Source organism: Salvelinus fontinalis, chromosome 6 (genome assembly GCF_029448725.1).
Source record: "Salvelinus fontinalis isolate EN_2023a chromosome 6, ASM2944872v1, whole genome shotgun sequence".
Lineage (NCBI taxonomy): Eukaryota > Metazoa > Chordata > Actinopteri > Salmoniformes > Salmonidae > Salvelinus > Salvelinus fontinalis.
The window spans coordinates 64,058,326-64,083,674 of NC_074670.1; the positions used below are offsets into that span (position 1 = coordinate 64,058,326).

General features: G+C 44.2%; 1 protein-coding gene across 2 annotated transcripts in view; it reads left to right on the forward strand.

The window, feature by feature from the left end:
- LOC129858288 (alpha-1,3-mannosyl-glycoprotein 4-beta-N-acetylglucosaminyltransferase B) overlaps nucleotides 1-25,349 on the forward strand; it is a 180,465-nt gene that overhangs the window by 85,247 nt on the left and 69,869 nt on the right. For both annotated transcript variants that reach the window (XM_055927419.1, XM_055927420.1), the window contains exons 2-6: nucleotides 2,186-2,365; nucleotides 2,602-2,745; nucleotides 3,797-3,930; nucleotides 13,727-13,773; nucleotides 18,327-18,440. In XM_055927419.1, coding sequence (XP_055783394.1) covers nucleotides 2,186-2,365; nucleotides 2,602-2,745; nucleotides 3,797-3,930; nucleotides 13,727-13,773; nucleotides 18,327-18,440 — 619 coding nt within the window. The remainder of the gene's footprint in view (nucleotides 1-2,185; nucleotides 2,366-2,601; nucleotides 2,746-3,796; nucleotides 3,931-13,726; nucleotides 13,774-18,326; nucleotides 18,441-25,349) is intronic.

A 25,349-nucleotide genomic window follows, 5' to 3' on the forward strand; every position in this document is an offset into this window, starting at 1 on the left:
CAGGTCACACATCTTGCTGCTGTGATTGCACACTGTGGTATTTCACCCAGTAGATATGGGAGTTTTTCAAAATTGGATTTGTTTTCGAATTCTTTGTGGGTCTGTGTAATCTGAGAGAAATATGTGTCTCTAATATGGTCATACATTTGGCAGGAGGTTAGGAAGTGCAGCTCAGTTTCCACCTCATTTTGTGGGCAGTGTGCACATAGCCTGTCTTCTCTTCAGAGCCAGGTCTGCCTACGGCGGCCTTTCTCAATAGCAAGGCTATGCTCACTGAGTCTGTACATAGTAAAAGCTTTCCTTAAGTATGGATCAGTCACGGTAGTTAGGTATTCTGCCACTGTGTACTCTCTGTTTAGGGCCAAATAGCATTCTAGTTTGCTATGTTTTTTTGTTGATTCTTTCCAATGTGTCAAATAATTATCTGTTTGTTTTCTCATGGTTTGGTTGGGCTAATTGTGTTACTGTCCTGGGGCTCTGTGGGGCCTGTTTGTGTTTGTGAAGAGAGCCCAAGGACCAGCTTGCTTAGGGGACTCTTCTCCAGGTTCATCTCTCTGTAGGTGATGATTTTGTTATGGAATGTTGTAGAAATCTTTTCTGTATTTTGATCATTAGCGGGTATCAGCCTAATTCTACTCTACATGCATTATTTGGTGTTTTACGTTGTACACATATTACATTTTTTCAGAATTCTGCATGCAGAATCTCAATTTGGTGTTTGTCACATTTTGTGAATTCTTGGTTGGTGAGCGGACCACAGACCTTACAACCATGAAGGGCAATGGGTTCTATAACTGATTCAAGTATTTTTAGCCAGAGACTAATTGGTATGTTGAATTTTATGTTCCTTTTGATGGAATAGAAGGCCCTTCTTCCCTTGTCTCTCAGATCGTCTACAGCTTTGTGGAAGTTACCTGTGGTACTGATGTTTAGACCGATGTATGTATAATTTTTTGTGTGCTCCAGGGCAACGGTGTCTAGGTGGAATTTGTATTTGTTGTCCTGGAAACTGGACCTTTTTTGGAACACCATTATTTTTGTCTTACTGAGATTTACATTCAGGGCCCAGGTCTGACAGAATCTGCCAATTTTAACTGCACACTTGTTTGTGTACATGGATTTTATAATGTCGTATGTTTTTCCCCCAACACCACTTTCCATCAATTTGTTTTGCAGACCCTCATGCTAAATTGAGTCTAAAGCTTTTTTGACAAAAGCATGAGAAGACTTTGTTTTGTTTTGTTTTGTTCCTTTGTCAATTAGGGTGTGTGTAACAGTATAAACTTTACGTCGTCCCCTCGCCCCGACCCGGGCGCGAACCAGGGACCTTCTGCACACCTCAGCAACTGACACCCACGAAGCGTCGTTACCCATCGCTCCACAAAAGCCGCGGCCCTTGCAAAGCAAGGGGCAACACTACTTAAGTCTCAGAGCAAGTGACGTAACTGATTGAAATGCTACTAGCGCGCACCCGCTAACTAGCTAGCCATTTCACATCCGTTACATGTGCAGGGTGAATACATGGTCTGTCGTAAAGTAATTTGGTAAAAAGCCAATTTGACATTTGCTCAGTACATTGTTTTCCCTGAGGAAATAGATGCGTCTGCTGTTAATGATAATACAGAGGATTTTCCCAAGGTTGCTGTTGACGCATATCCCGCAGTAGTTATTGGGGTCAAATTTGTCTCCACTTTCGTGGATTGGGGTGATCAGTCCTTGGTTCCAAATATTGGGGAAGATGCCAGAGCTAAGGATGATGTTAAAGTCTTAAAGTATAGCCAATTGGAATTTGTAGTCTGTATATTTTATAATTTCATTTAGGATACCATCAACGTCACAACTTTTTTGAGTTGGAGAGTTTGTATTTTGTCCTGTAGTTCATTCAATGTAATTGGAGAGTCCAGTGGGTTCTGTTAGTTTTTAATAGTTAATTCTAAGATTTGTATTTGATCATTTATATGGTTTTGCTATATGTTCTTTGTTATAGCTCTCATCTCTCTCTCTATCTTAAATTTCAATTCTAACATGTTTTATTGGCATGAAACGAGCAGTGAATGTATTGGCCTTCAAGGAGTCGAACCATGTAATATTATGCAAATCTGCAAATCACAGAAGAAAGTTAATAAGATTCAAGAGAACTCTAACACTTTTATTTAACAAACCACTCTCCCTCCTCTCTCTGTAGGTGATGTTGTGGACATTTACCAGCGGGAGTTTCTGGCCCTGAGAGAGCGTCTGCACTCTGCCGAGCAGGAGAACCTGAAGCGATCCAAGGAGCTCAACCTGGTGCTGGACGAGATCAAGAGGGCCATCGCTGAAAAGCAGGCCCTTAGGGACATCAATCGCACCTGGGCCAGCCTATCTGGTAAGAGGAGTTACTCATTTGAACCAATCAAAACCAGCCAGCGCTATTCAGAACCAGTTGAAGGTAGTCAGAGCTTGTCATAACCAGTCATAACAAATCAGATTTTTGAATTTTGACCCTCTTCCGACCCCTGTGTGTTTGTGTGTGTATAAAAAAAAATGTGTGTGCGCGCTCCACGTCTGTGTGCGTGCATTCGTCCGTGTGTGTGGTGTGTGCATGTATTCGTTGTGTGATAGATGAGACCAAGCTGAAGCTGTGGAACGTGACGACCAGTAAGAATGTCCTCCAGCTGCCCAGTATCTTCCATCACCTGCCCCATCTCCTTGCGAAGGAGAGCAGCCTGCAGCCTGCTGTGCACGTGGGCCAGGGACGCACCGGTGGTCAGTACACACACACACACACACACACACACACATACACACACACACACACGTTCATCCCCATCCTTTCCTAGTTCCACCTCTTCCCACCCTTCCTCTGACAAAAGTACCATTGTGCTCTGTCCTGCATTGGTTATTTCTCCCTTCATCACCTCCCTCTCTGGCTCTCTGTACAGCATTGGTTATTTCTCCCTTCATCACCTCCCTCTCTGGCTCTCTGCCCCACTGTGGCTGTACCAGTAGCCCAGTTAGACTTCTCCCTCCCTGGGGAGCGAGCCTCCTAACCCCCACCCCATAAACCTCCACTCCCCTGGAGAGGCCGTCCAAACTCTCCAGACAGCCAGCTAGACTCTCAAAGGGGCCAATAATTAATCTGTGTGTGTGTGTGTGTGATTTACGTTTAGGCCACCAAACCCCATCTAAATGGATTACGCGGGCCACGTCCATGAGGGTACCTTGTAGAGCGCGAGCCAGGACTTTACCGCTAGCTCCCCTCTAGTAATTGCAGTACGTTTTATCGGCGTAGTAAATGGAGAAGACGGCCACTAGGGTCTACTTATGTTAGCTCACAATGGGAGAGGAGGGGAGGGTGAGGAAGAGTACAGGGTTGTAGAATCAACTGTTGCTGCACAAACACGGCTATTGATTTGGACTTCCTCCCTATGAGAATGGGAAGTTGGTAAAAATACCTGAATTGTAGTTTGGCCTTGACTATTTATTATTCTCTTGCATTTGATCAGTCATTGCAGGGCATTGTTATTTTTCACGGATGTGCAGAATGTGTTGACAACATTGTACTATTGTGCTTGTAAGTCCTTCAACTACTCTCCCCTACCCCTACTCCCTCCAGCCCTTCTCTCATTTCTCTCTCTCCTCATCTAGTTAGCTTTCTTTCTCACCCTCTCTTCTTCCCCCTCTCTTCAAAAAACAAGTGATTCTGTCTCTGTTGTGAAATATATACTGACTGGCTCATTCCACCCAATCTAGCACATCATTGGTTCCTTCCCTCCCTGTACTGACTATGATCGGTCTGTGTGTGTGTCTGTCACAGTGTCGATCGTGATGGGCGTGCCCAGTGTGAAGAGGGAGGTCCACTCGTACCTGACAGACACCCTCAGCTCTCTGATGACAGAGCTCAGTGCGGCAGAGAAGGAGGACTGTGTCATTGTGGTCTTCATAGCTGAGGTGAGATAAAACCAGACATGTTTGTGTTCTGCTATGACGTCTCTGCCCTCTGTAGTCCCTTCAGGAGCTTTTGAATTTATTCAGTGAACTCTGTGTCTGTTTGTGTCTGTGTGTGTGTGTGTGTGTGTGTGTGTGTGTGTGTGTGTGTGTGTGTGTGTGTGTGTGTGTGTGTGTGTGTGTGTGTGTGTGTGTGTGTGTGTGTGTGTGTGTGTGTGTGTGTGTGTGTGTGTGTGTGTGTGTGTGTGTGTGTGTGTGTGTGTGTGTGAGTGTATTTCCACATGTATTTATTAAGGATCCCCGTTAGCTGCTGCCAAGGGAGCTATTCTTCCTGGGGTCCAGCAAAATGAAGACAGTTATACAATTTTAGAAACATCACAATACATTCACAACAGATTTAACAACAGATAAAGTGTGTGCCCTCAGGCCCCTACTCTACTACCACATATCTACAACACAAATCCATGTGTACGTGTGTGTATAGTGTGTATGTTATCGTGTGTGTGTATGCATGTGTCTGTGACTACGTTTGTGTTGCTTCACATTCCCCGCTGTTCCATAAGGTGTATTTTTATCTGTTTTTTAAATCAAATTTTACTGCTTGCATGAGTTACTTGATGTGTATAGAGTTCCATGGGGGACTGTGAAGAGACCTCTGGTGAGACGAAGAGACCTCTGGTGGCATGTCTTGTGAGGTATGCATGGGTGTCCGAGCTGTGTGCCAGACAGCTCGGTGCATTCAACATGTCAATACTTCTCACAAATACAAGTAGTGATGAAGTCAATCTCTTCTACACTGTGAGCCAGGAGAGAATGACATGCTCATTATTAATGTTAGCATATTATTAATTTCTGTGTACAGTCGTAGCCAAAAGTTTTGAGAATGACACAAATATAAATTTTCACAAAGTTTGCTGCTTCAGTGTCTTTAGATATTTTTGTCAGATGTTACTATGGAATACTGAAGTACAATTACAAGCATTTCATAAGTGTCAAATCTTTTTTATTGACAATTACATGAAGTTGATGCAAAGAGTCAATATTTGCAGTGTTGACCCTTCTTTTTCAAGACCTCTGCAATCTGCCCTGGCATACTGTCATTAACTTCTGGGCCACATCCTGTCTGATGGCAGCCCATTCTTGCATAATCAATGCTTGGAGTTTGTCAGAATTTGTGGGTTTTTGTTTGTCCACCCTCCTCTTGAGGATTGACCACAATAACTCAATGTGATTAAGATCTGGGGAGTTTCCTGGCCATGGACCCAAAATATCAATGTTTTGTTCCCCGAGCCACTTAGTTACCACTTTTGCCTTATGGCAAGGTGCTCCAACATGCTGGAAAAAGCATTGTTCGTCACCAAACTGTTCCTGGATGGTTGGGAGAAGTTGCTCTCGGAGGATGTGTTGGTACCATTCTTTATTCATGGCTGTGTTCTTAGGAAAAATTGTGAGTGAGCCCACTCCCTTGGCTGAGAAGCAACCCCACACATGAATGGTTTCAGGATGCTTTACTGTTGGCATGACACAGGACTGATGGTAGCGCTCACCTTGTCTTCTCCGGACAAGCTTTTTTCCAGATGCCCCAAACAATCAGAAAAGGGATTCATCAGAGAAAAATACTTTACCCCAGTCCTCAACAGTCCAATCCCTGTACCTTTTGCAGAATATTAGTCTGTCCCTGATGTTTTTCCTGGAGAGAAGTGGCTTCTTTGCTGCCCTTCTTGACACCAGGCCATCCTCCAAATGTTTTCGCCTCACTGTGCGTGCAGATGCACTCACACCTGCCTGCTGCCATTCCTGAGCAAGCTCTGTACTGGTGGTGCCCCGATCCCGCAGCTGAATCAACTTTAGGAGACGGTTCTGGCGCTTGCTGGACTTTCTTGGGCGCCCTGAATCCTTCTTCACAACAATTGAACCGCTCTCCTTAAAGTTCTTGATGATCCAATAAATGGTTGATTTAGGTGCAATCTTACTGGCAGAAATATCCTTGCCTGTGAAGCCCTTTTTGTGCAAGTCAATGATGAAGGCATGTGTTTCCTTGCAGGTAACCATGGTTGACAGAGGAAGAACAATGATTCCAAGCACCACCCTCCTTTTGAAGCTTCCAGTCTGTTATTCGAACTCAATCAGCATGACAGAGTGATCTCCAGCCTTGTCCTCGTCAACACTCACACCTGTGTTAACGAGAGAATCACTGACATGATGTCAGATGGTCCTTTTGTGGCAGGGCTGACATGCAGTGGAAATGTTTTTTGGGGATTCAGTTCATTTGCATGGCAAAGAGAAACTTTGCAATTAATTGCAATTCATCTGATCACTCTTCATAACATTCTGGAGTATATGCAAATTGCCATCATACAAACTGAGGCAGCAGACTTTGTGAAAATTAATATTTGTGTCATTCTCAAAACTTTTGGCCTCAGCCGTGCTGCCCTGTTCTGAGCCAATTGCAATTTTCCTAAGTCCCTCTTTGTTGCACCTTACCACACGACTGAACAATAGTCCAGGTGCGACAAAACTAGGGCCTGTAGGACCTGCCTTGTTGATAGTGCTGTTACGAAGGCAGAGCAGCAATTTATTATGGACAAACTTCTCCCCTTCTTAGCTACTGTTGTATAAATATGTTTTAAACAATACTGTTTACAATCCAGGGTAACTGGGTGCATGTTTATTAGTAACTGAGATAAGCAATTTCATAAATGTCTCAAGTGCAGCGTCTGGTTGCTCCTCATTACACACCACAGACCATTCAAATATTCAGCAAATATCAACAACACAGGAATCACTACAAAACGTATTGTATGACCTCTTATACACTATATTAGGGCCAACCTTTGGAACTTTGGTTATCCTAGATATGGCTACTATATTGTGATCACTACATCCAATGGTTTAAAGCAAATTTCTGCAGCATTAGTAAATATGTGGTTAATACATGTTGATGATTTCATTCCTGTGCTGTTTGTAACTACCCTGGTAGGTTCACTGATAACCTGAACCAGGTTGAAAGCACTAGTTACAGTTTGAAGCTTTCTCTTGAGTTGGCAGCCTAATGAAAGCCAGTCAATATTTAAATCACCCAGAAAATATACCTCTCTGTTGATATCACAAACATTATCAGCATTTCACACATGTTATCCAGATACTGACTGTTAGCACTTGGTGGTCTATAGCAGCTTCCCACCAGAATGGGCTTTAGCTCAGACAGATCAACCTGTAGCTATATTACTTCAACAGTATTTAACATGAGATCCTCTCTAAGCTTTACAGGAATGTGGTTCTGAATATAAACGACCACCTGTGGCATTTCTGTCCTTCTGTAGATCTTATAACCATGTATTGCTACCACTGTATCATCAAAGGTGTTATCTAAGTTTCAGAGATAGTCAGAATATGAATATCATCTGTCACTAGCAAATGACTGATTTCATGAACATTGTTTCTTAAGCTACATATGTTAACGTAGACTATTTTGAGCACTTTTCTGGGATGCTTAATTGTTTTTATTGCTTTACTGGGAAGGTAGACAAGCTCATGTTATTGATGTTAGTTCAGGGTGAGCTGCACACAGTGGACTTCCTACTAGGGCACACCGCCTCACTGCTAACAGTATCACTCTGGTTCATAGGCACATGATTACTGCAAGCAATAGCTGTAGGATCAGCAGAGGCATTCAGGGCAGTAAGAGGGACATAAATTAGGTTACTTACATTGTGTCTTCCAATGCCCCTGGGATAATGTACATTTGCTGAATGTACATTTGCGACAACTCAGTGACACAATGGTAGGGATTAAATGAGCTGGGCTTGGGTCATTGATAAGTCATTGTCTCAACGCAGCCTTACAATGCTGTGAAAGGATCCAGGAACCCAAATGATTTGGGTGGATCCCATCGTCCTTATAATACGAGCTTTGTTTCCAGAAGGTATCAAAATTGTCAATAAATATGACACCCATAGAGCTGCAATAGTCTTGTAGCCAGTTATGGAGGGCTCAAAGTCTGCTGAACCGTTCAATGCCACGATTTAGAGAGGACAGAGGGACAGATATTGTGGGGCGCTTGTTGGTGTCAAGTAGTGACCCAATCCGTTCTTTAAATTCCATCTTCAGCTGTTCTGAGCTGCACTTCATAATGTCATTGAATCCCACTTGAACTATGATAGACTCAATTTACTGATGCTGGTTTAAAATGTTTGGCAGAAGCTTATTGATGTCATGTAAAGTTTTTGCTCCAGGGACTGAGACGTTTGTCACTACTGAACTGCCCAATACAACGGCCTGAGAAGGGAATTGAGAAATCCACCCATTCCAAGCCAATGTGTGCGTGGATGTTTGACTGCATGCGCACGCGTTCATTATGTGTCTGTATGTATCTATAAAGGACAGGGATCTGAAGAGCTAATGAGTGACGCTACCCCAGGCTACTGCCACTACCACACACACATCCCCTCTTGATCCCCTAATAGTCTAGACACTAATCATCGCTAACTCCTATAACCCTAAAGCTATCATTCCCATATGACCGATGCTAAGGTAATTAGCGATAGCGACCAGGCTAGCCTCACAGATATGCCTATGTGTTCACTGGAGTTCATTGTGAAGAAACCCTAATCATGTAAAAGGGTTGTTTAAGACACATTACTAGAAGGAGCCCTGTTGTGATGGATGAGTGTGTGTGTGTGTGTGTGTGTGTGTGTGTGTGTGTGTGTGTGTGTGTGTGTGTGTGTGTGCGTGCGTGCGTGCGTGCGTGCGTGCGTGCGTGCGTGCGTGCGTGCCCTTCCCAGTGTATTGCTCTCCCCTGCTGTCAGTGTGTGACCATATGAATATTCTAAGCAGTTGCATTTGCTAAACTACAGTAATAAAACACAGAACTAAACAAATATAATGCATACCATTTTGTTCCATTGTCTTGCGGTGGGTTAGTTGAACTTGCTGACTGCATGTTGCAGCACAGGTTTAGAGAAAGAGTTGTAAACCATGAGTTGGGCTACTACTGTATGGCCTTGGTCCTCTGGTTAGCTAGTACCTACATCACTGTACTAGATAGGATTCTACTTGACTGTTGCACATTTTAAACAGGGTTGTTCGAGCCCTGAATGCTGATTGACTGAAAGCCCTGGTAAAGTATATCAGACCATATACCATGGGTATGACACAAAATTACTTAGTAACCAGTGTATAATATCAATAAAGCACCTCCGAGGTTTGTGGTATATGGCCAATATAACACGGCTGTATCCAGGCTGTATACCACACCCCCCCGGGCCTTATTGCTTAATTATACAACATTTGGTTTGGAATTCCCATTGTCTATCCTGCCCATGGTATACTCGACAACATACACATGGCCACGTTAATAAAAAGTGCCATGGTTTACGTCATTACCTAACAACGTACTTCTACTACTACTACTACTACCACCACCACCACTACCACCACCACAGATCTACTGTCTCATCTGCCCAGCCATGCAATTTATAAACTTGATCTCCACTGTAAAAAGCAAATTTGATCTCAAGCTGTCCCATAGTAATGAGCCTGTCGGGACAAGACAGACAGGCAGCTTTTCTCAGCTAGTTGAAATCATTCATCAGCATAATTTTTATGCATATATACAAAGAAATATCAATATAAAAACAGGTCAAACAAAACGCAGCTAGTTTTCTGTCTTTCCAGCTTCAGTCAGAAGTGATTGTGTTAGCTGTATAGTTGGCTAGCTAGCAAGAGGGGTAAGAGCCTCCATTGCAATCATTTTTGTCTGCCATAGCAACCTGCAAAGTTCTGGAACTATCAACCATGCTTGGGTAGTTTTGCTTTACATGGCAGTCAACACGAATAGAACTAACGACCAGAGAATGTCTTACATTGCCCTTGACAACCAGTGTTAGTGAATGGAGCCTCAATGAATAATCGGAGTGTCACGCCCTGACCTTAGAGATCCTTTAAATTCTCTACTTGGTAGGTCAGGGTGTGACTAGGGTGGGAAATCTATGGGAAATCTATGTTTATATTTCTTTGTTGGCCGAGTGGCTGATGGTTGGCTGATGGTTCTCAATCAGAGGCAGCTGTCTATCGTGTCTCTGATTGGGGATCATACTTAGGCAGCCCTTTATCCCACTTTCAGGTGTGGGATCTTGTCTTTGTTTGTTGCATGGGTTGCACTCCTAAGCTTTTCGTTCGTTGAGTTGTTTATTGTTTTTTTGGTGGAACATTTTAATAAAGAAAATGTACGCCTACCACGCTGCACCTTGGTCTTATTCGAACGACGGACGTTACAAAAGATCCCACCACCAACGGACCAAGCAGCGTGGTCAGGAGGACTGGACCTGGGAGGAAATCCTGGATGGAGCAGGACCCTGGACAAGGGCCGGGGAGTATCGCCGTCCTAAGGAGCAGATGGAGGCAGCGAAAGCGGAACGGCGACGTTATGAGGAGTTAAACCAACAAAGCAAGCACGAGAGGCAGCCCCCAAATTATTTTGGGGGGGTGGCACACAGGGACATTGGCAGAGTGAGGGTTCAGACCTGAGCCAACTCCCCGTGCTTACCGTGGGGAGCGAGTGACCGGTCAAGCACCGTGTTATCTGGTTCTGCGCACCATACCTTCAGTTCGCCAGCACAACCCAGTGCGTCCTGTGCCAGCTCCCCACATTTGCCGTGCTACAGGGGGGATTCAGCCAGGATGCGTTGTGCCAGCTCTATGCTCCAGACCTCCAGTGCGCCTCCACGATCCAGCATATCCTGCGCCGGCTCTATGCACTATGCCTCCAGTGCGCCTTCATAGCCCAGTGCGTCCCGTGCCAGCTCTCCACACTCACCGAGCTAAAGTGGGTATCCAGCCAGGCTTCCAGTACGTCTCCTCAGTCCGGTGAGACCTGTTTCGGCTCCAAGTACGAAGCCTCCAGTGATTATCCATGGTTCGAAGCCTCCAGTAATGATCCATGGCACGAAGCCTCCAGTGATAATCCATGGCACGAAGCCTCCAGTGATGATCCATGGCCCGGAGCCTCCAGTGATGATCCAAGGCACGAAGCCTCCAGTGATGATCCATGGCACGAAGCCTCCAGTGATAATCCATGGCACGAAGCCTCCAGTGATGATCCATGGCCCGGAGCCTCCAGTGATGATCCAAGGCACGAAGCCTCCAGTGATGATCCATGGCCCGGAGCCTGTAGTGGTAATCCAGGGCACGAAGCCTCCAGTGACGATCCGTGGCCCGGAGCCTGTATTGACGATCCATGGCAAGGAGCCTGCAGCGACGGTCCCCGGTCCGTAGCCTCCGGCGACGGTCCCCTGTCCGGAGCATCCGGCGACGGTCCCCAGTCCGGAGCCTCCGGCGACGCTCCCCAGTCCGGAGCCTCCGGCGACAGTTCCCAGTTCGGAGCCTCCGGCGATGATCCACGGTCCGGTTCCTCCGGCGACGATTCACGGTCCGGAGTCTCTGGCGACAATCCACGGTCCGGTATCACAGAAGCGGAGGGATCAGTGTAGGGAGCGGAGGCAACGTCCCAAACCGGAGCCGCCACCGAGGATAGATGCCCACCCGGACCCTCCCCTATAGGTTCAGGTTTGCGGCCGGGAGTACGCACCTTTGGGGGGGAAAGGCTGCAAAGTAGCTGCACTTTGTTTAACCTTTTTTCAACTGACATTTCTTTGTATATATCCATAAACATTATGCCAGCTGATTCTTGAGTGGCTGAGAAACACTGCCTGTCTCTCTCTCTCTCGTCCCGACTCCCGACCCCTACACGTTCATTACTATGGGATAGTTGGAGATCGAATTTGAATATTGAAACAATGTTTCAAATGTCGGCTAGACAGACAGCAAGGTTTAAACAAATCACCGCTGTTGAAAACTAAATGTTAGTCTAAAAGTAATGTGAGATAATGTTTAGATGCTTTTTATAGTGGAGATCAAGTTTATAACTTCACTGCCTGGGCTGATGAGACAGTGGATTGCGCAGTCAGATGGAATAAAGTAAATGGGCATTTTAAGGTCAAAGATTTAGCCGGTGGTAACTTGTGGAATAGACACCGGCTGGAATGCGCTTTTAACCAATCACCATTCAGGATTAGACCCACCCATTGTATAATCCACCAATGGAGTGTCTCACAGCTCAGGAATGGGGGGTCTGGTGTTGTACAGAGCCCAATATAGCACATGCCAGCATCTTGGAGAGATGACAACAGTCAGGTGTTTCGGCTTTTTTCTCTGTCAACTTCTCTCTCTCTCTCTCTCTCTCTCTCTCTCTCTCTCTCTCCCTCCCTCACTCACTCACTCACTCACACACACACACACACACACACACACACACACACACACACACACACACACACACACACACACACACACACACACACACACACACACACACACACACTTCTCCCCCTCTTTCCCTAGTCCTTGCTTCGTCTTTGACATGGGAGATTAAGTAATGCTTAAACAAATCCCCCTTTCTCTCCCTCCCTCCTTTTATCCTTCCTGGTCGACTAGCTCTATGAAACCATTCAGGCTAGTGCACACTGTTTACAATCACGGTTTCAAATGTCCCATTCGGCCTCTATACCCTACAGTCCACCCCTACACATTTCATATAGATTTGAAATGATTGGAAAGGTTTTAGTTTCATAGGGCCGTCCCATAGGCTAGATGGAATTTTCACAGTATATTCCTCATACCTATTTAAAATATTTTCAGATCTACACAAAGTACCTAGGGCTAGGGTTTAGGGATTGATTTGGAATTGGGCAAGACTGTCTGTCTGCTCAAAGGCCCAAAACCATTTCCGCTAACATAGGAAACCAGAAAAAGGAATATATGGTTTCTCTTGTTTTTCAAGAGAATGTTTGAAAATAACAGAACAAAATGTTTTATTCAAATGTGACAGGATATATTGTTTTCACTGTGATAGTATGTCTTCCCTACATCCCTCTATTCCTCTCTCTGACGGTTAATTTGAGCAGAGGATGCGGTCAAAGTGATCCCAGGTGTTTCCTGTTGGCCATCTGATCTCTTGCGCCTGTCTCTCCACTTCCGATGCTCCCTCCATCCTTCTCTCTACCCGTAAACCTTTCAGGATGGAGATTCATAGTCAGGGAATTTGTAATCATTTGTGTGACCAATGACCAATACATTTCCGATACATTTTTAGAGTTGGTCCTCCAGATTGGAATGACTAGGCAGGGCAACAGCCAAAGAAAGATGGCGTTATCTCTTAGTTATACAATATTAGTTGGTATTGCATCATGTTACTGTGCATTACTTTGCTGAGGCATATTCTCTTGAACAAGCACAATGTTTTGGGATTTGATTATGGATCTATATGAAAGTAGTCAAGCAGAAGTAGTCCCAGCTCAAACCTGGCTGGTGGATGAATACATGTGTGTACATGTTATCCTCTCCCTGACCTCATCACAGCTCTGGATGCTGGATTCATACTGAGCCAGATAATTACACCATCAAGCGGCTGATTCCACTTGGGAAGAAACTGGAACAGCCCACAAGCCTCACGGTGGCCATCTTGGAACACTATTGAACCGTTGCGCAATTATTGTAACGTTGTTGTTGTGATAAAAAAGTATTTAGTGAATTGTATTCTATATTGGATCCAGGGAAAATTGTAGCTGACAAAGGCAACATTATTTTAGGCAAAACATGATGTGTGTACAGTATTGCAGTGCACATAGTAGCAGAATGTATACTATGTCAATACCTTTCTGTAGCCATACTATCTGTTAATGGCACAACAATGGCATGAACATTTGGTTTTATTCAGGGGGGGTTTTCTCATGTTTTGCAGACGGACCAACAGTACGCCAACAGCGTGGCTGACAACCTCAAGCGCCTGTAAGTACTGTGGCATGATGGGATGGTGTTTCCATGGAGACCTGTCTATTTGGGCTCAGGGGGCTCAGGATGTGGAAGAGGGAGTGTTTGTGTGTGTGTGTGTGTGTGTGTTTTTACATGACTAGTTATTGTGTGTGTGTGTGTGTGTGTGTGTGTGTGTGTGTGTGTGTGTGTGTGTGTGTGTGTGTGTGTGTGTGTGTGTGTGTGTGTGTGTGTGTGTGTGTGTTTTTACATGACTAGTTATTGTGTGTGTGTTTGCTACCTGTGTTTAATGTTTGCATGTTCATGTGCAAATGTGAGTGTGTGATGTATTTGTTATAAACTCAGCAGAAAAAGAAACGTCCTCTCACTGTCAACTGTGTTTATTTTCAGCAAACTTAACATGTGTAAATATTTGTATGACCATGACATGATTCAACAACTGAGACATAAACTGAACAGGTTCCACAGACATGTGACTAACAGAAATTGAATAATGTGTCCCTGAACAAAAGGGGGTCAAAATCAAAAGTAACAGTCAGTATCTGGTGTGGCCACCAGCTGCATTAAGTACTGCAGTGCATCTCCTCCTCATGGACTGTACCAGATTTGCCAGTTCTTGCTGTGAGATGTTACCCCACTCTTCCACCAAGGCACCTACAAGTTCCTAGACATTTCTGGAGGGAATGGCCCTAGCCCTAGCCCTCAACCTCCGATCCAACAGGTCCCAGACGTGCTCAATGGAATTGAGATCCGGGCTCTTCGCTGGCCATGGCAGAACACTGACATTCCTGTCTTGCAGGAAATCACGCACAGAACGAGCAGTATGGCTGGTGGCATTGTCATGCTGGAGGATCATGTCAGGATGAGCCTGCAGGAAGGGTACCACATGAGGGAGGAAGATGTCTTCCCTGTAACTCACAGTGTTGAGATTGCCTGAAATGACAACAAGCTCAGTCCAATGATGTTGTGACACACCGCCCCAGACCATGACGGACCCTCCACCTCCAAATCGATCCCGATCCAGAGTACAGGACTCGGTGTAACGCTCATTCCTTCGACGATAAACGCAAATCCGACCATCACCCCTGGTGAGACAACACCGCCACTCGTCAGTGAAGAGCACTTTTTGCCAGTCCTGTCTGGTCCAGCGATGGTGGATTTGTGCCCATAGGCGACGTTGTTGCCGGTGATGTCTGGTGAGGACCTGCCTTACAACAGGCCTACAAGCCCTCAGTCCAGCCTCTTTCAGCCTATTGCGGACAGTCTGAGCACTGATGGCAGGGATTGTGCGTTCATGGTGTAACTCGGGCAGTTGTTGTTGCCATCCTGTACCTGTCCTGCAGGTGTGATGTTCGCATGTACCGATCCTGTGCAGGTGTTGTTACACGTGGTCTGCCACTGCGAGGACGATCAGCTGTCCGTCCTGTCTCCCTGTAGCGTTGTCTTAAGCATCTCACAGTGAAGACATTGCAATTTATTGCCCTGGTCACATCTTCAGTCCTCATGCCTCCTTACAGCATGCCTAAGGCACGTTCACGCAGATGAGCAGGGACCCTGGGCATCTTTCTTTTGGTGTTTTTCTTAGTGTCCTTAGTGTCCTAAGTTTTCATAACTGTGAACTTATTTTCCTACCATCTGTAAGCTGTTAGTGTCTTAACGACCGTTCCACATGTGCATGTTCATTAATTGTTCATGGTTCATTGAACAAGCATGGTAAACAGTGTATAAGCTCTTTACAATGAAGATCTGTGAAGTTATTTAGATTTTTACGAAGTATCTTTGAAAGACAGGGTTCTGAAGAAGGGACATTTATTTTTTTGCTGAGTTTACTTGTGTGCATGTCATGCTTGATCTCTGCTTGAGTGTGTAAGTCCTTGATCTATTCGACACATCTGTGCACATCTGTCTTCTTTGTGTGCGCATGTGTCCATTTGAATGTACGTTTGTGTTGGAATGTAAACAGGACACGTTCAATTACACACACACACACACACACACACACACACACACACACACACACACACACACACACACACACACACACACACACACACACACACACACACACACACACACACACACACACACACACAGTACAAAATAAGCAACCTAAATAGAATTCACAACCACAAAGGACTTAACAACAGAGAAAGAGGTCTCCTTGGGAATGCCTTTGTGTTTTAACACTGTTCCTGTCTGTTTACCCTTAGGGCTGTAGTGTAAATCTGAGTGCCTTCAGAATCCATGGGGGTTCTCCTACTTTACTTTGACTCCACATTGCTTGAGGCACTTGTTTGCTCTACATTGCTCTACAACTATGTGGATATAGGTAATGTTAATACACAGTGAAATATTTGGTCAGACTATAGATGTTTTAACGTATGAGTGAGAATATGTACTTTCTAAACACAAAAGGATACAGACTAATGATAGTGTGCATTCAAAATGTTAAAATACCTAATATCTTTCTTATAAAATAGTGAGGGGAATAACATAGAATACTGGCTGATAAGTAATCCTATTTGCATTCACACCAGCACTAGAGAGTAAATGAACAACAGTTTCATATTAAATAAACACATGCATACAGACACATGCTTTTCTGTTTACTGGCTTTGTCTGATCTCTGGAGAGAGACAGAAACAGATCTGTCCCATTTTATTTCTCTCTGTCTCTCTCGCTCTCTGTCTCTCTCCTCCCCTCTCTCTTTCTTTTTTTCTTCCTTTCTTTCTCTCTCTCTCTGTCTCTCACACACTCAAACACAGACATACACACACAAACACCACTTTCCATCCTGTTATTAGTTTCCTCCTAGCACCTTATCTAAACATACAGAATCCTCCCCACAACATGCCCACGGTGCAGGTTTTAGTGCCTGCTGTTTTAGTCTTTTCCTGCCGAGGTGGCCATTTTGACCCAAGATAATACCAGTGGTCACTTCATCGCTGTCACTCCCTACATCTCCTAAGGGGTCACCTCAGGAGAGGTGCTGCGTTCCAAATGACACCCTATTCCCTATATAGTGCACTACTTTTGATCAAAGACTAGTGCTGAGTGATTAGTGCTTTTGGAGGTTGTTTCGGTTCAATTATTAAAAAGTAATCAAGGATTTCAGTTTCAATAATTAAAATAAATAAATAAATGCACTATGCATTATGTGGGTTGAATGCTGTAACAGCACAGAATAAAACAATAAATAAAAGTCCCATGATGGTAGTGACTGACATTACTGCTTATCACTTATTAACCATAATTTATTCAAATTACTTAAATAAAATAGTTCAGTTGTTGTGTATATTACATTTGTTTTATTTGAAGACTTTATTATTTCATTCCAAGTCATCTCATCTCTATAGAGCTGCTGGCTATGCTGTCTGATGAAATCACTATTTTGGTAGTTCCTTAAAGTAAATAATGCATACTTTTTATGATTGCTAAATACAACTATCAATCACTTAGATCATGTATTTTCAGGTAGAGATACCTCACGAAGCAACTACTCTCTATCCCTCAAGATCGTGCGTTCTTCTCACTTCTCCCTATCTGTGTCTCTCCCACATTAACCTAACTAACGTAGCTGGTGTAAAAGAAACACACGAACCGGAGAAGTAGGTGCGCAATGGATTATGGTCATTGTAGTTAATTACCACGTTTTCTGCGCTAATCTATGTAGAATATTGGCCTGTTGGAAGCTACAACTCTAGAGAAACTGTGCGTTGAGCTCACAGAAATGGAATTCAAATAATTTAACCGACGTCGGTCAATTAGTTGTTTAAAAATTTAAAAACGAAAAATAACTTGCATTTATTTTAATCGCTCAGCACTACCAGAACCAGATGGGCCCTCGGGAAAAATAGTGTACTACATAGAGAATAGGGTGTCATTTGGGATCGAGGCTGGAGATGGCTATGGGGGTGGATGGAGGGAAGGTGGAAGTGAAGAGGGGAGGAGGGAGGTTGAATGTCCCCCCTGTCACCTCGACATTCTCTCAGGGAGATTGAAGACCCAGGAGAGAGGGGTTGTGTGTGTGTGTGTGTGTGTGTGTGTGTGTGTGTGTGTGTGTGTGTGTGTGTGTGTGTGTGTGTGTGTGTGTGTGTGTGTGTGCACTATTGTGAGTTAGTGTGTGGTTCCTCAGGCACACACACCTCTCCTGTCCTGGCTGATTGACAGGGTTAGTGATTACACACTTGACACCTGACCCCTGTCTCTCTCCTGAATGGCTCGTCTCTCTGTCTTCATACATTGTTATCTGACACCTTCCTCCCACGGAGATGTTACAGCAGGGGTGGTGTGTGTGTGCTCCTGTCTCCGTCTCCCCTGGTTACCAACTATCAACCACCTGACCAGAAAGGAAGTCAATAGTGTTTGTGGAAAGGGTGGCAGGGACCCACATACTGTTGTGTCTGTCTGCCTGCCTGTCTATCTGCCTGTTTGTGTCTGCCTGTGTGCCTGTCGGTCTGTCTGCCTGTATCTATCATAACTGTGTCTATGTGATAGTTGTAGATAGTAGTAGTTGAGATTTTTCAACTCTTTCTCTCCCCCTCGCCCCCACTCTCTCCTCTCTCTGTCAGGTTTCCAGTGGAGATCCAGTCAGGTCTTCTGGAAGTCATATCTCCATCTGTCCACTTCTACCCCGACTTCTCCCGCCTCAAAGAGTCCTTCGGAGACCCCAAGGAGAGGGTCAGGTAAGACTGCAGCCTTCTCAGCAGTTTTCACAATTGTCTGAGGGTTCAACTGCAGTTCATTTCAGGAGACAAGTTGAAATGTAACTCATGTCTTGAACCTTGGTCCATTGTTTGGTTAGAGGATTCCAAGACGATTTGTTAAAATGGAACTGGGCCACAGGAGATTGGTGGCAACTTATTTGGGGAGGATGGGCTTGTGGTAATGGCTGGAGCAGAGTCAGTGGAATGGTATCAAATACATCAAACATGGTTTCCATGTGTTTGATGGCATTCCATTTGCTCCGTTCCAGCCATTATTATGAAACATCCTCCCCTCCGCAGCACCCACTGAACTGAGCATGTGTGTGTGTGTGTGTGTGTGTGTGTGCTGTCTTGTTGAGTCTGACATGAGGAAGCTCTCCACTGCTTTGTCCTTGTGTGACTTGATGACATCACTTCAGTGTCACCCCTTCTCTCTTCACTTATTCAGCACCCTGCTGTGTGTGTGTGTGTGTGTGTGTGTGTGTGTGTGTGTGTGTGTGTGTGTGTGTGTGTGTGTGTGTGTGTGTGTGTGTGTGTGTGTGTGTGTGTGTGTGTGTGTGTGTGTGCGCGTGCATGCGTGTGTGAATATGTAATGTGCATGCATTAGCCTCTGTGTCTGTCTGCCTGTCTGTTTATTTAACTGACTGTCTATGTATGGACAGTGCTTTCAGAAAGTATTCACACCCCTTGACTTTTTCTACATTTTGGTGGGATTAAAATGGATTAGTCCTTTTTTGTAAACGATCTACACAAAATACTCAATAATGTCAAAGTGGAAGACAAATTCTAACGTGTAAAAAATGTATAAAAAAGAAAACACGTATGTATGTATGTATGTATATATATATATTATAATATATATATATATATATATATATATATATATATATATATATATATATATATATACATACTACCGTTCAAAAGTTTGGGGCCACTTAAAAATGTTCTAATTGCGAGTTCCTCTGTCTTCTGTCTGTGTTCTTTTCCCCAACTTAATCTTTTATTTTTATTGGCCAGTCTGAGATATGGCTTTTTCTATGCAACTCTGCCTAAACGGCCAGCATCCCGGAGTCTCCTCTTCGCTGTTGACGTTGAGACTGGTGTTTTGCAGGTACTTTTTAATGAAGCTGCTAGTTCATGCCTTGTGAGGCGTCTGCTTCTCAAACTACACACTCTAATGTACTTGTCGTCTTGCTCAGTTGTGCACCGGGGCCTCCCACTCCTCTTTCTATTCTGGTTAGAGCCAGTTTGCGCTGTTCTGTGAAGGGAGTAGTACACAGCGAGATCTTCAGTTTCTTGAAAATTTCTCGCATGGAATAGTCTTCATTTCTCAGAACAAGAATAGACTGAAGAGTTTCAGAAGAAAGGTTTTATTGCTTCTTTAATCAGGACAACAGTTTTCAGCTGTGCTAATATAATTGCAAAAGGGTTTTCGAATGATCAATTAGCCTTTTTAAAATGATAAACTTGGATTAGCTAGCACAACGTGCCATAGGAACACAGGAGTGATGGTTGCTGATAACGGGCCTCTGTACGCCAATGTAGATATTCCATTAAAAATCTGCCGTTTCCAGCTACAATAGTCATTTACAACATTAACAATCTCTACACTGTATTTCTGATCAATTTGATGTTATTTTAATGGACAAAAACGTTTGCTTTTCTTTCAAAAACAAGGACATTTCTAAGTGACCCCAAACTTTTGAACGATAGTAAACTCAAAAAAAGAAACGTCTTCTCACTGTCAACTGCGTTTATTTTCAGCAAACTTAACATGTGTAAATATTTGCATGAACATAACAAGATTCAACAACTGAACAAGTTCCACAGACATGTGACTAACAGAAATGGAATAATGGGTCCCAGAACAAAGGGGGGTCAAAATCAAAAGTAACAGTCAGTATCTGGTGTGGCCACCAGCTGCATTAAGAACTGCAGTGCATCTACTCCTTATGGACTGCACCAGATTTTCCAGTTCTTGCTGTGAGATGTTACCCCACTCTTCCACCAAGGCACCTGCAAGTTCCCGGACATTTCTGGGGGGAATGGCCCTAGCCCTCACCCTCCGATCCAACAGGTCCCAGACGTGCTCAATGGGATTGAGATCCGGGCTCTTCGCTGGCCATGGCAGAACACTGACATTCCTGTCTTGCAAGAAATCACGCACAGAACAAGCAGTATGGCTGGTGGCATTGTCATGCTGGAGGGCCATGTCAGGATGAGCCTGCAGGAAGGGTACCACATGAGGGAGGAGGATGTCTTCCCTATAACACACAGCGTTCAGATTGCCTGCAATGTCAACAAGCTCAGTCCAATGATGCTGTGACACACCGCCCCAGACCATGACGGACCCTCCACCTCCAAATCAATCCCGCTCCAGAGTACAGGCCTCGGTGTAACGCTCATTCCTTCGATGATAAACGCGAATCCGACCATCGCCCCTGGTGAGACAAAACCGTGACTCGTCAGTGAAGAGCACTTTTTGCCTGTCCTGTCTGGTCCTGTGACGGTGGGTTTGTGCCCATAGGCGACGTTGTTGCCGGTGTTGTCTGTTGAGGGTTTACCTTACAACAGGCCTACAAGCCCTCAGTCCAGCATCTCTCAGCCTTGTGCGGACAGTCTGAGCACTGATGGCAGGGATTGTGCGTTCATGGAGTAACTCGGGGCAGTTGTTGTTGCCATCCTGTACCTGTCCCGCTGTGATCTTCGGATGTACCGATTCTGTGCAGCTGTTGTTAGACGTGGTCTGCCACTGCGAGACGTGGTCTGCCACTGCGAGGACGATCAGCCGTCCGTCTTGTCTCCCTGTAGCGCTGTACTTGGCATCTCACAGTACAGACATTGCAATTTACTGCCCTGGCCACATCTGCAGTCCTCATGCCTCCTTGCAGCATGACTAGGGCACGTTCACGCAGATGAGCAGGGACCCTGGGCATCTTTCTTTTGGTGTTATTCAGAGTCAGTGGAAAGGCCTCTTTAGTGTCCTAAGTTTTCATAACTGTGACCTTAATTGCCTACTGTCTGTAAGCTGTTAGTGTCTTAATGTCCTTGACACAGGTGCATGTTCATGAATTGTTTATAGTTCATTGAACAAGCATGGGAAACAGTGTTTAAACTGTTTACAATGAAGATCTGTGAAGTTATACATATACACACACACACACATAAAGTGCCTTCGGAAAATATTCAGACCCCGTGACCTTTTCCACATTTAGTTTTATTACAGCCTTATTCTAAAATGTATTAAATAAAACTATTTCCTCATCAATCTACACACAACACCCTTTAATGACAAAGCGAAAACAAGTTTTTGGAAAATGTAGAAAATGTATTATAAACAAAAAACTGAAATATTACATTTACATACATTTTCAGACCATTTGCTATGAGACTCGAAATTAAGCTCAGGTTAATCCTGTTTCCATTGATCATCATTGAGATGTTTCTACAACTACATTGTAGTCCACCTGTGGTAAATTCAAATGATTGGACATGATTTGGGAAGGCACACACCTGTCTATATAAGGTCCCACACTTGACAGTGCATGTCAGAGAAAAACCAAGCCATGAGGTGGAAGGAATAGTTCTTAGAGCTCCGAGGCAGTATTGTGTTGAGGTACAGATCTGGAGAAGGGTACCAAAAATTTCTGCAGCTTTGAAGGTCCAAAAACACAGTGGCGTCCATTATTCTTAAATGAAAGAAGTTTTGAACCACCAAGACTCTTCCTAGAGCTGGCCACCCGGCCAAACTGAGCAATCGGGGGAGAAGGGCCTTGGTCAGGGTGTTGACCAAGACCCCGGTGTTCACTCTGAAAGAGCTCCAATGTTCCTCTGCAGAGATGGGAGAACCTTCCAGAAGGACAACCATCTTTGCAGCACTCCACCATTTAGGCCTTTATGGTAGAGTGGCCAGACAGAAGCCACTCCTCAGTGAAAGGCACATGACAGCCCGCTATGAGTTTGTTAAAAGGCACCTAAAGACTCTCAGACCATGAGAAACAAGATTCTCTGGCCTGATGAAACCAAGATTGAACTCTTTGGCCTGAACGCCAATCATCACATTTTGAGGAAACTTGGCACAATCCCTACAGTGAAGCATGGTGGTGGCAGCATCATGCTGTGGGGATGTTTTTCAGACTTGTCAGGATCGAGGCAAAGATGAACAGAGCAAAGTACTGAGTGATCCTTGATGAAAACCTACTCCAGAGCGCTCTGGACCTCAGACTGGGGCGACTGTTCACCTTCCAACAGGACAACGACCATTAGCACACAGCCAAGACAACACAGGAGTGGTTTCGGGACAATTTCTGAATGTCCTTGAGTGGCCCATTCAGAGCCCGGACTTGAACTCGATCGAACCTCTCCAGAGAGACCTGAAAATAGCTGTGCAGCAACGGTCCCCATCCAACCTGACAGAGCTTGAGAGAATCTGCAGAGAAGAATGGGAGAACCTCCCCAAAAACAGGTTTGCCAAGCTTGTAGCGTCATACCCAAGAAGACTCAAGGCTGTAATCGCTGCCAAATGTGCTTCAACAAAGTACTGAGTAAAGGGTCTGAATACTTATGTAAATGTTTTTTTAATTTTCTACAATTGCTGAAATAAAAAATAAAAACATTTTTTTCTTTGTCATTATGGGGTATTGTGAGGGGGGAAAAAAATTCAATGGTGAGAAATGTCTCAGTCCCTGGAGCAAAAACGTTGTGCTTTCCAGGAGCACGAGTACAGGACATCAATAAGCTGCTCCCAAACATTTTAAACCAGCATCAGGAAATTTAGTCTGTCAAAGTTCATGTGGGATTTAATGACATTCTGAAGGGCAGCTCAGAACAGTTGAAGATGGATTTTTAAGAACAGATTGGGTCACTACTTGACACCAACAAGCGCCCCACAATATCTGTCCCTCTGTCCTCTCTAAATTGTGGCATTGAACGGTTCAGCAGACTTTTCGCCCTCCATAACTGGCTACGAGACTATTGCAGCTTTTTGGGTGTCACATGTATTGACAATTTTGATACCTTCTGGAAACAAAGCTCATATTTTGAGTTGGATGGGATCCACCCAAATTATTTGGGTTCCTGGATCCTTTCACAGCATTGTAAGGCTGCGTTGAGACAATGACTTATCAATGACCCAAGCCCAGCTCATTTAATCCCTACCATTTTGTCACTGAGTTGTCATAATGCTTCAGCAAATGTACATTATCCCAGGGGCGTTGGAAGACGCAATGTAAGTAACCTAATTTATGTCCCTCTTACTGCCCTGAATGCCTCTGCTGATCCCACAGCTATTGCTTGCAGTAATCATGTGCCTATGAACCAGAGTGATACTGTTAGCACTGAGGCAGTGTGCCCTAGTAGGAAGTCCACTGTGTGCAGCTCACGCTGCACTAACATAAATAACATGAGCATGTCTACCTTCCCAGTAAAGCAATAAAACAACCAAGCATCGCAGAAAAGTTCTAAAAATAGCCCACGTTAACATATTAACAGAGTCGATTTCCGCGCTTGTAAACCCAGGGTCGTTACAATATTTAGCTTAAGAAACAAGGTTCATGAAATCAGTAATTTGCTAGTGACAGATGATATTCATATTCTGACAACCTCTGAAACTCACTTAGATAACACCTTTGATGATACAGTGGTAGCAATTAGAGGTCGACCGATTCATCGAAATGGCCGATTAATTAGGGCCGATTTCAAGTTTTCATAACAATCGCAAATCAGTATTTTTTTTACACACCTTTATTTAAGTAGGCAAGTCAGTTAAGAACACATTCTTATTTTCAATGACGGCTTAGGAGCGGTGGGTTAACTGCCTTGTTCAGGGGCAGAACGACAGATTTTTACCTTGTCAGCTCGGGTATTCAATCTTGCAACCTTACAATTAACTAGTCCAACGCTCTAACCACCTGCCTCACGAGGAGCCTGCCTGTTACGCAAATTTTGTAAGAAGCCAAGGTAAATTGCTAGCTAGCATTAAACTTATCTTATAAAAAACAATTAATCAATCAATCATAATCACTAGTTATAACTACACATGGTTGATGATATTACTAGTTTATCTAGCGTGTCCTGCGTTGCATATAATCGATGCGGTGCGCATTCGTGAAAAAGGACTGTCGTTGCTCCAACGTGTACCTAACCATAAACATCAATGCCTTTCTTAAAATCAATACACAGGAGTATATATTTTTAAACCTGCATATTTAGCTAAAGGAAATCCAGGTGAGCAGGCAACATTAACCAGGTGAAATTGTGTCACTTCTCTTGCGTTCATTGCACGCAGAGTCAGGGTATATGCAACATTTTCCGCGCTTGGGCTCATTGCGAACTAATTTGCCAGAATTTTACATAATTATGACATAACATTGAAGGTTGTGCAATGTAACAGGAATATTTAGACTTATGGATGCCACCCATTAGATAAAATACGGAACGGTTCCGTATTTCACTGAAAGAATAATGTCACGCCCTGACCTTAGAGAGCTTTTTATGTCTCTATTTTGGGTTTGGTCAGGGTGTGATTTGGGTGGGCATTCTATGTTCTATTTTCTATGTTTTTGTATTTCTTTGTTTTGGCCGGGTATGGTTCTCACTCAGGGACAGCTGTCTATCGTTGTCTCTGATTGGGAACCATACCTTTCTGTGTGGGAAGTTAACTTTGTTTGTGGCACATAGCCCTTAAGCTTCACGGTTGTTTTGTATTGTTTATTGTTTTTGTCGGCGCCATTTCTAATAAAAAAGAATATGTACGCTCACCCCGATACGCTTTGGTCCACTTCCTTTGACGGCAAAATAAACGTTTTGTTTTCGAGATGATAGTTTCCGGATTCGACCATATTAATGACCTAAGGCTTGTATTTCTGTGTGTTATTATGTTATAAC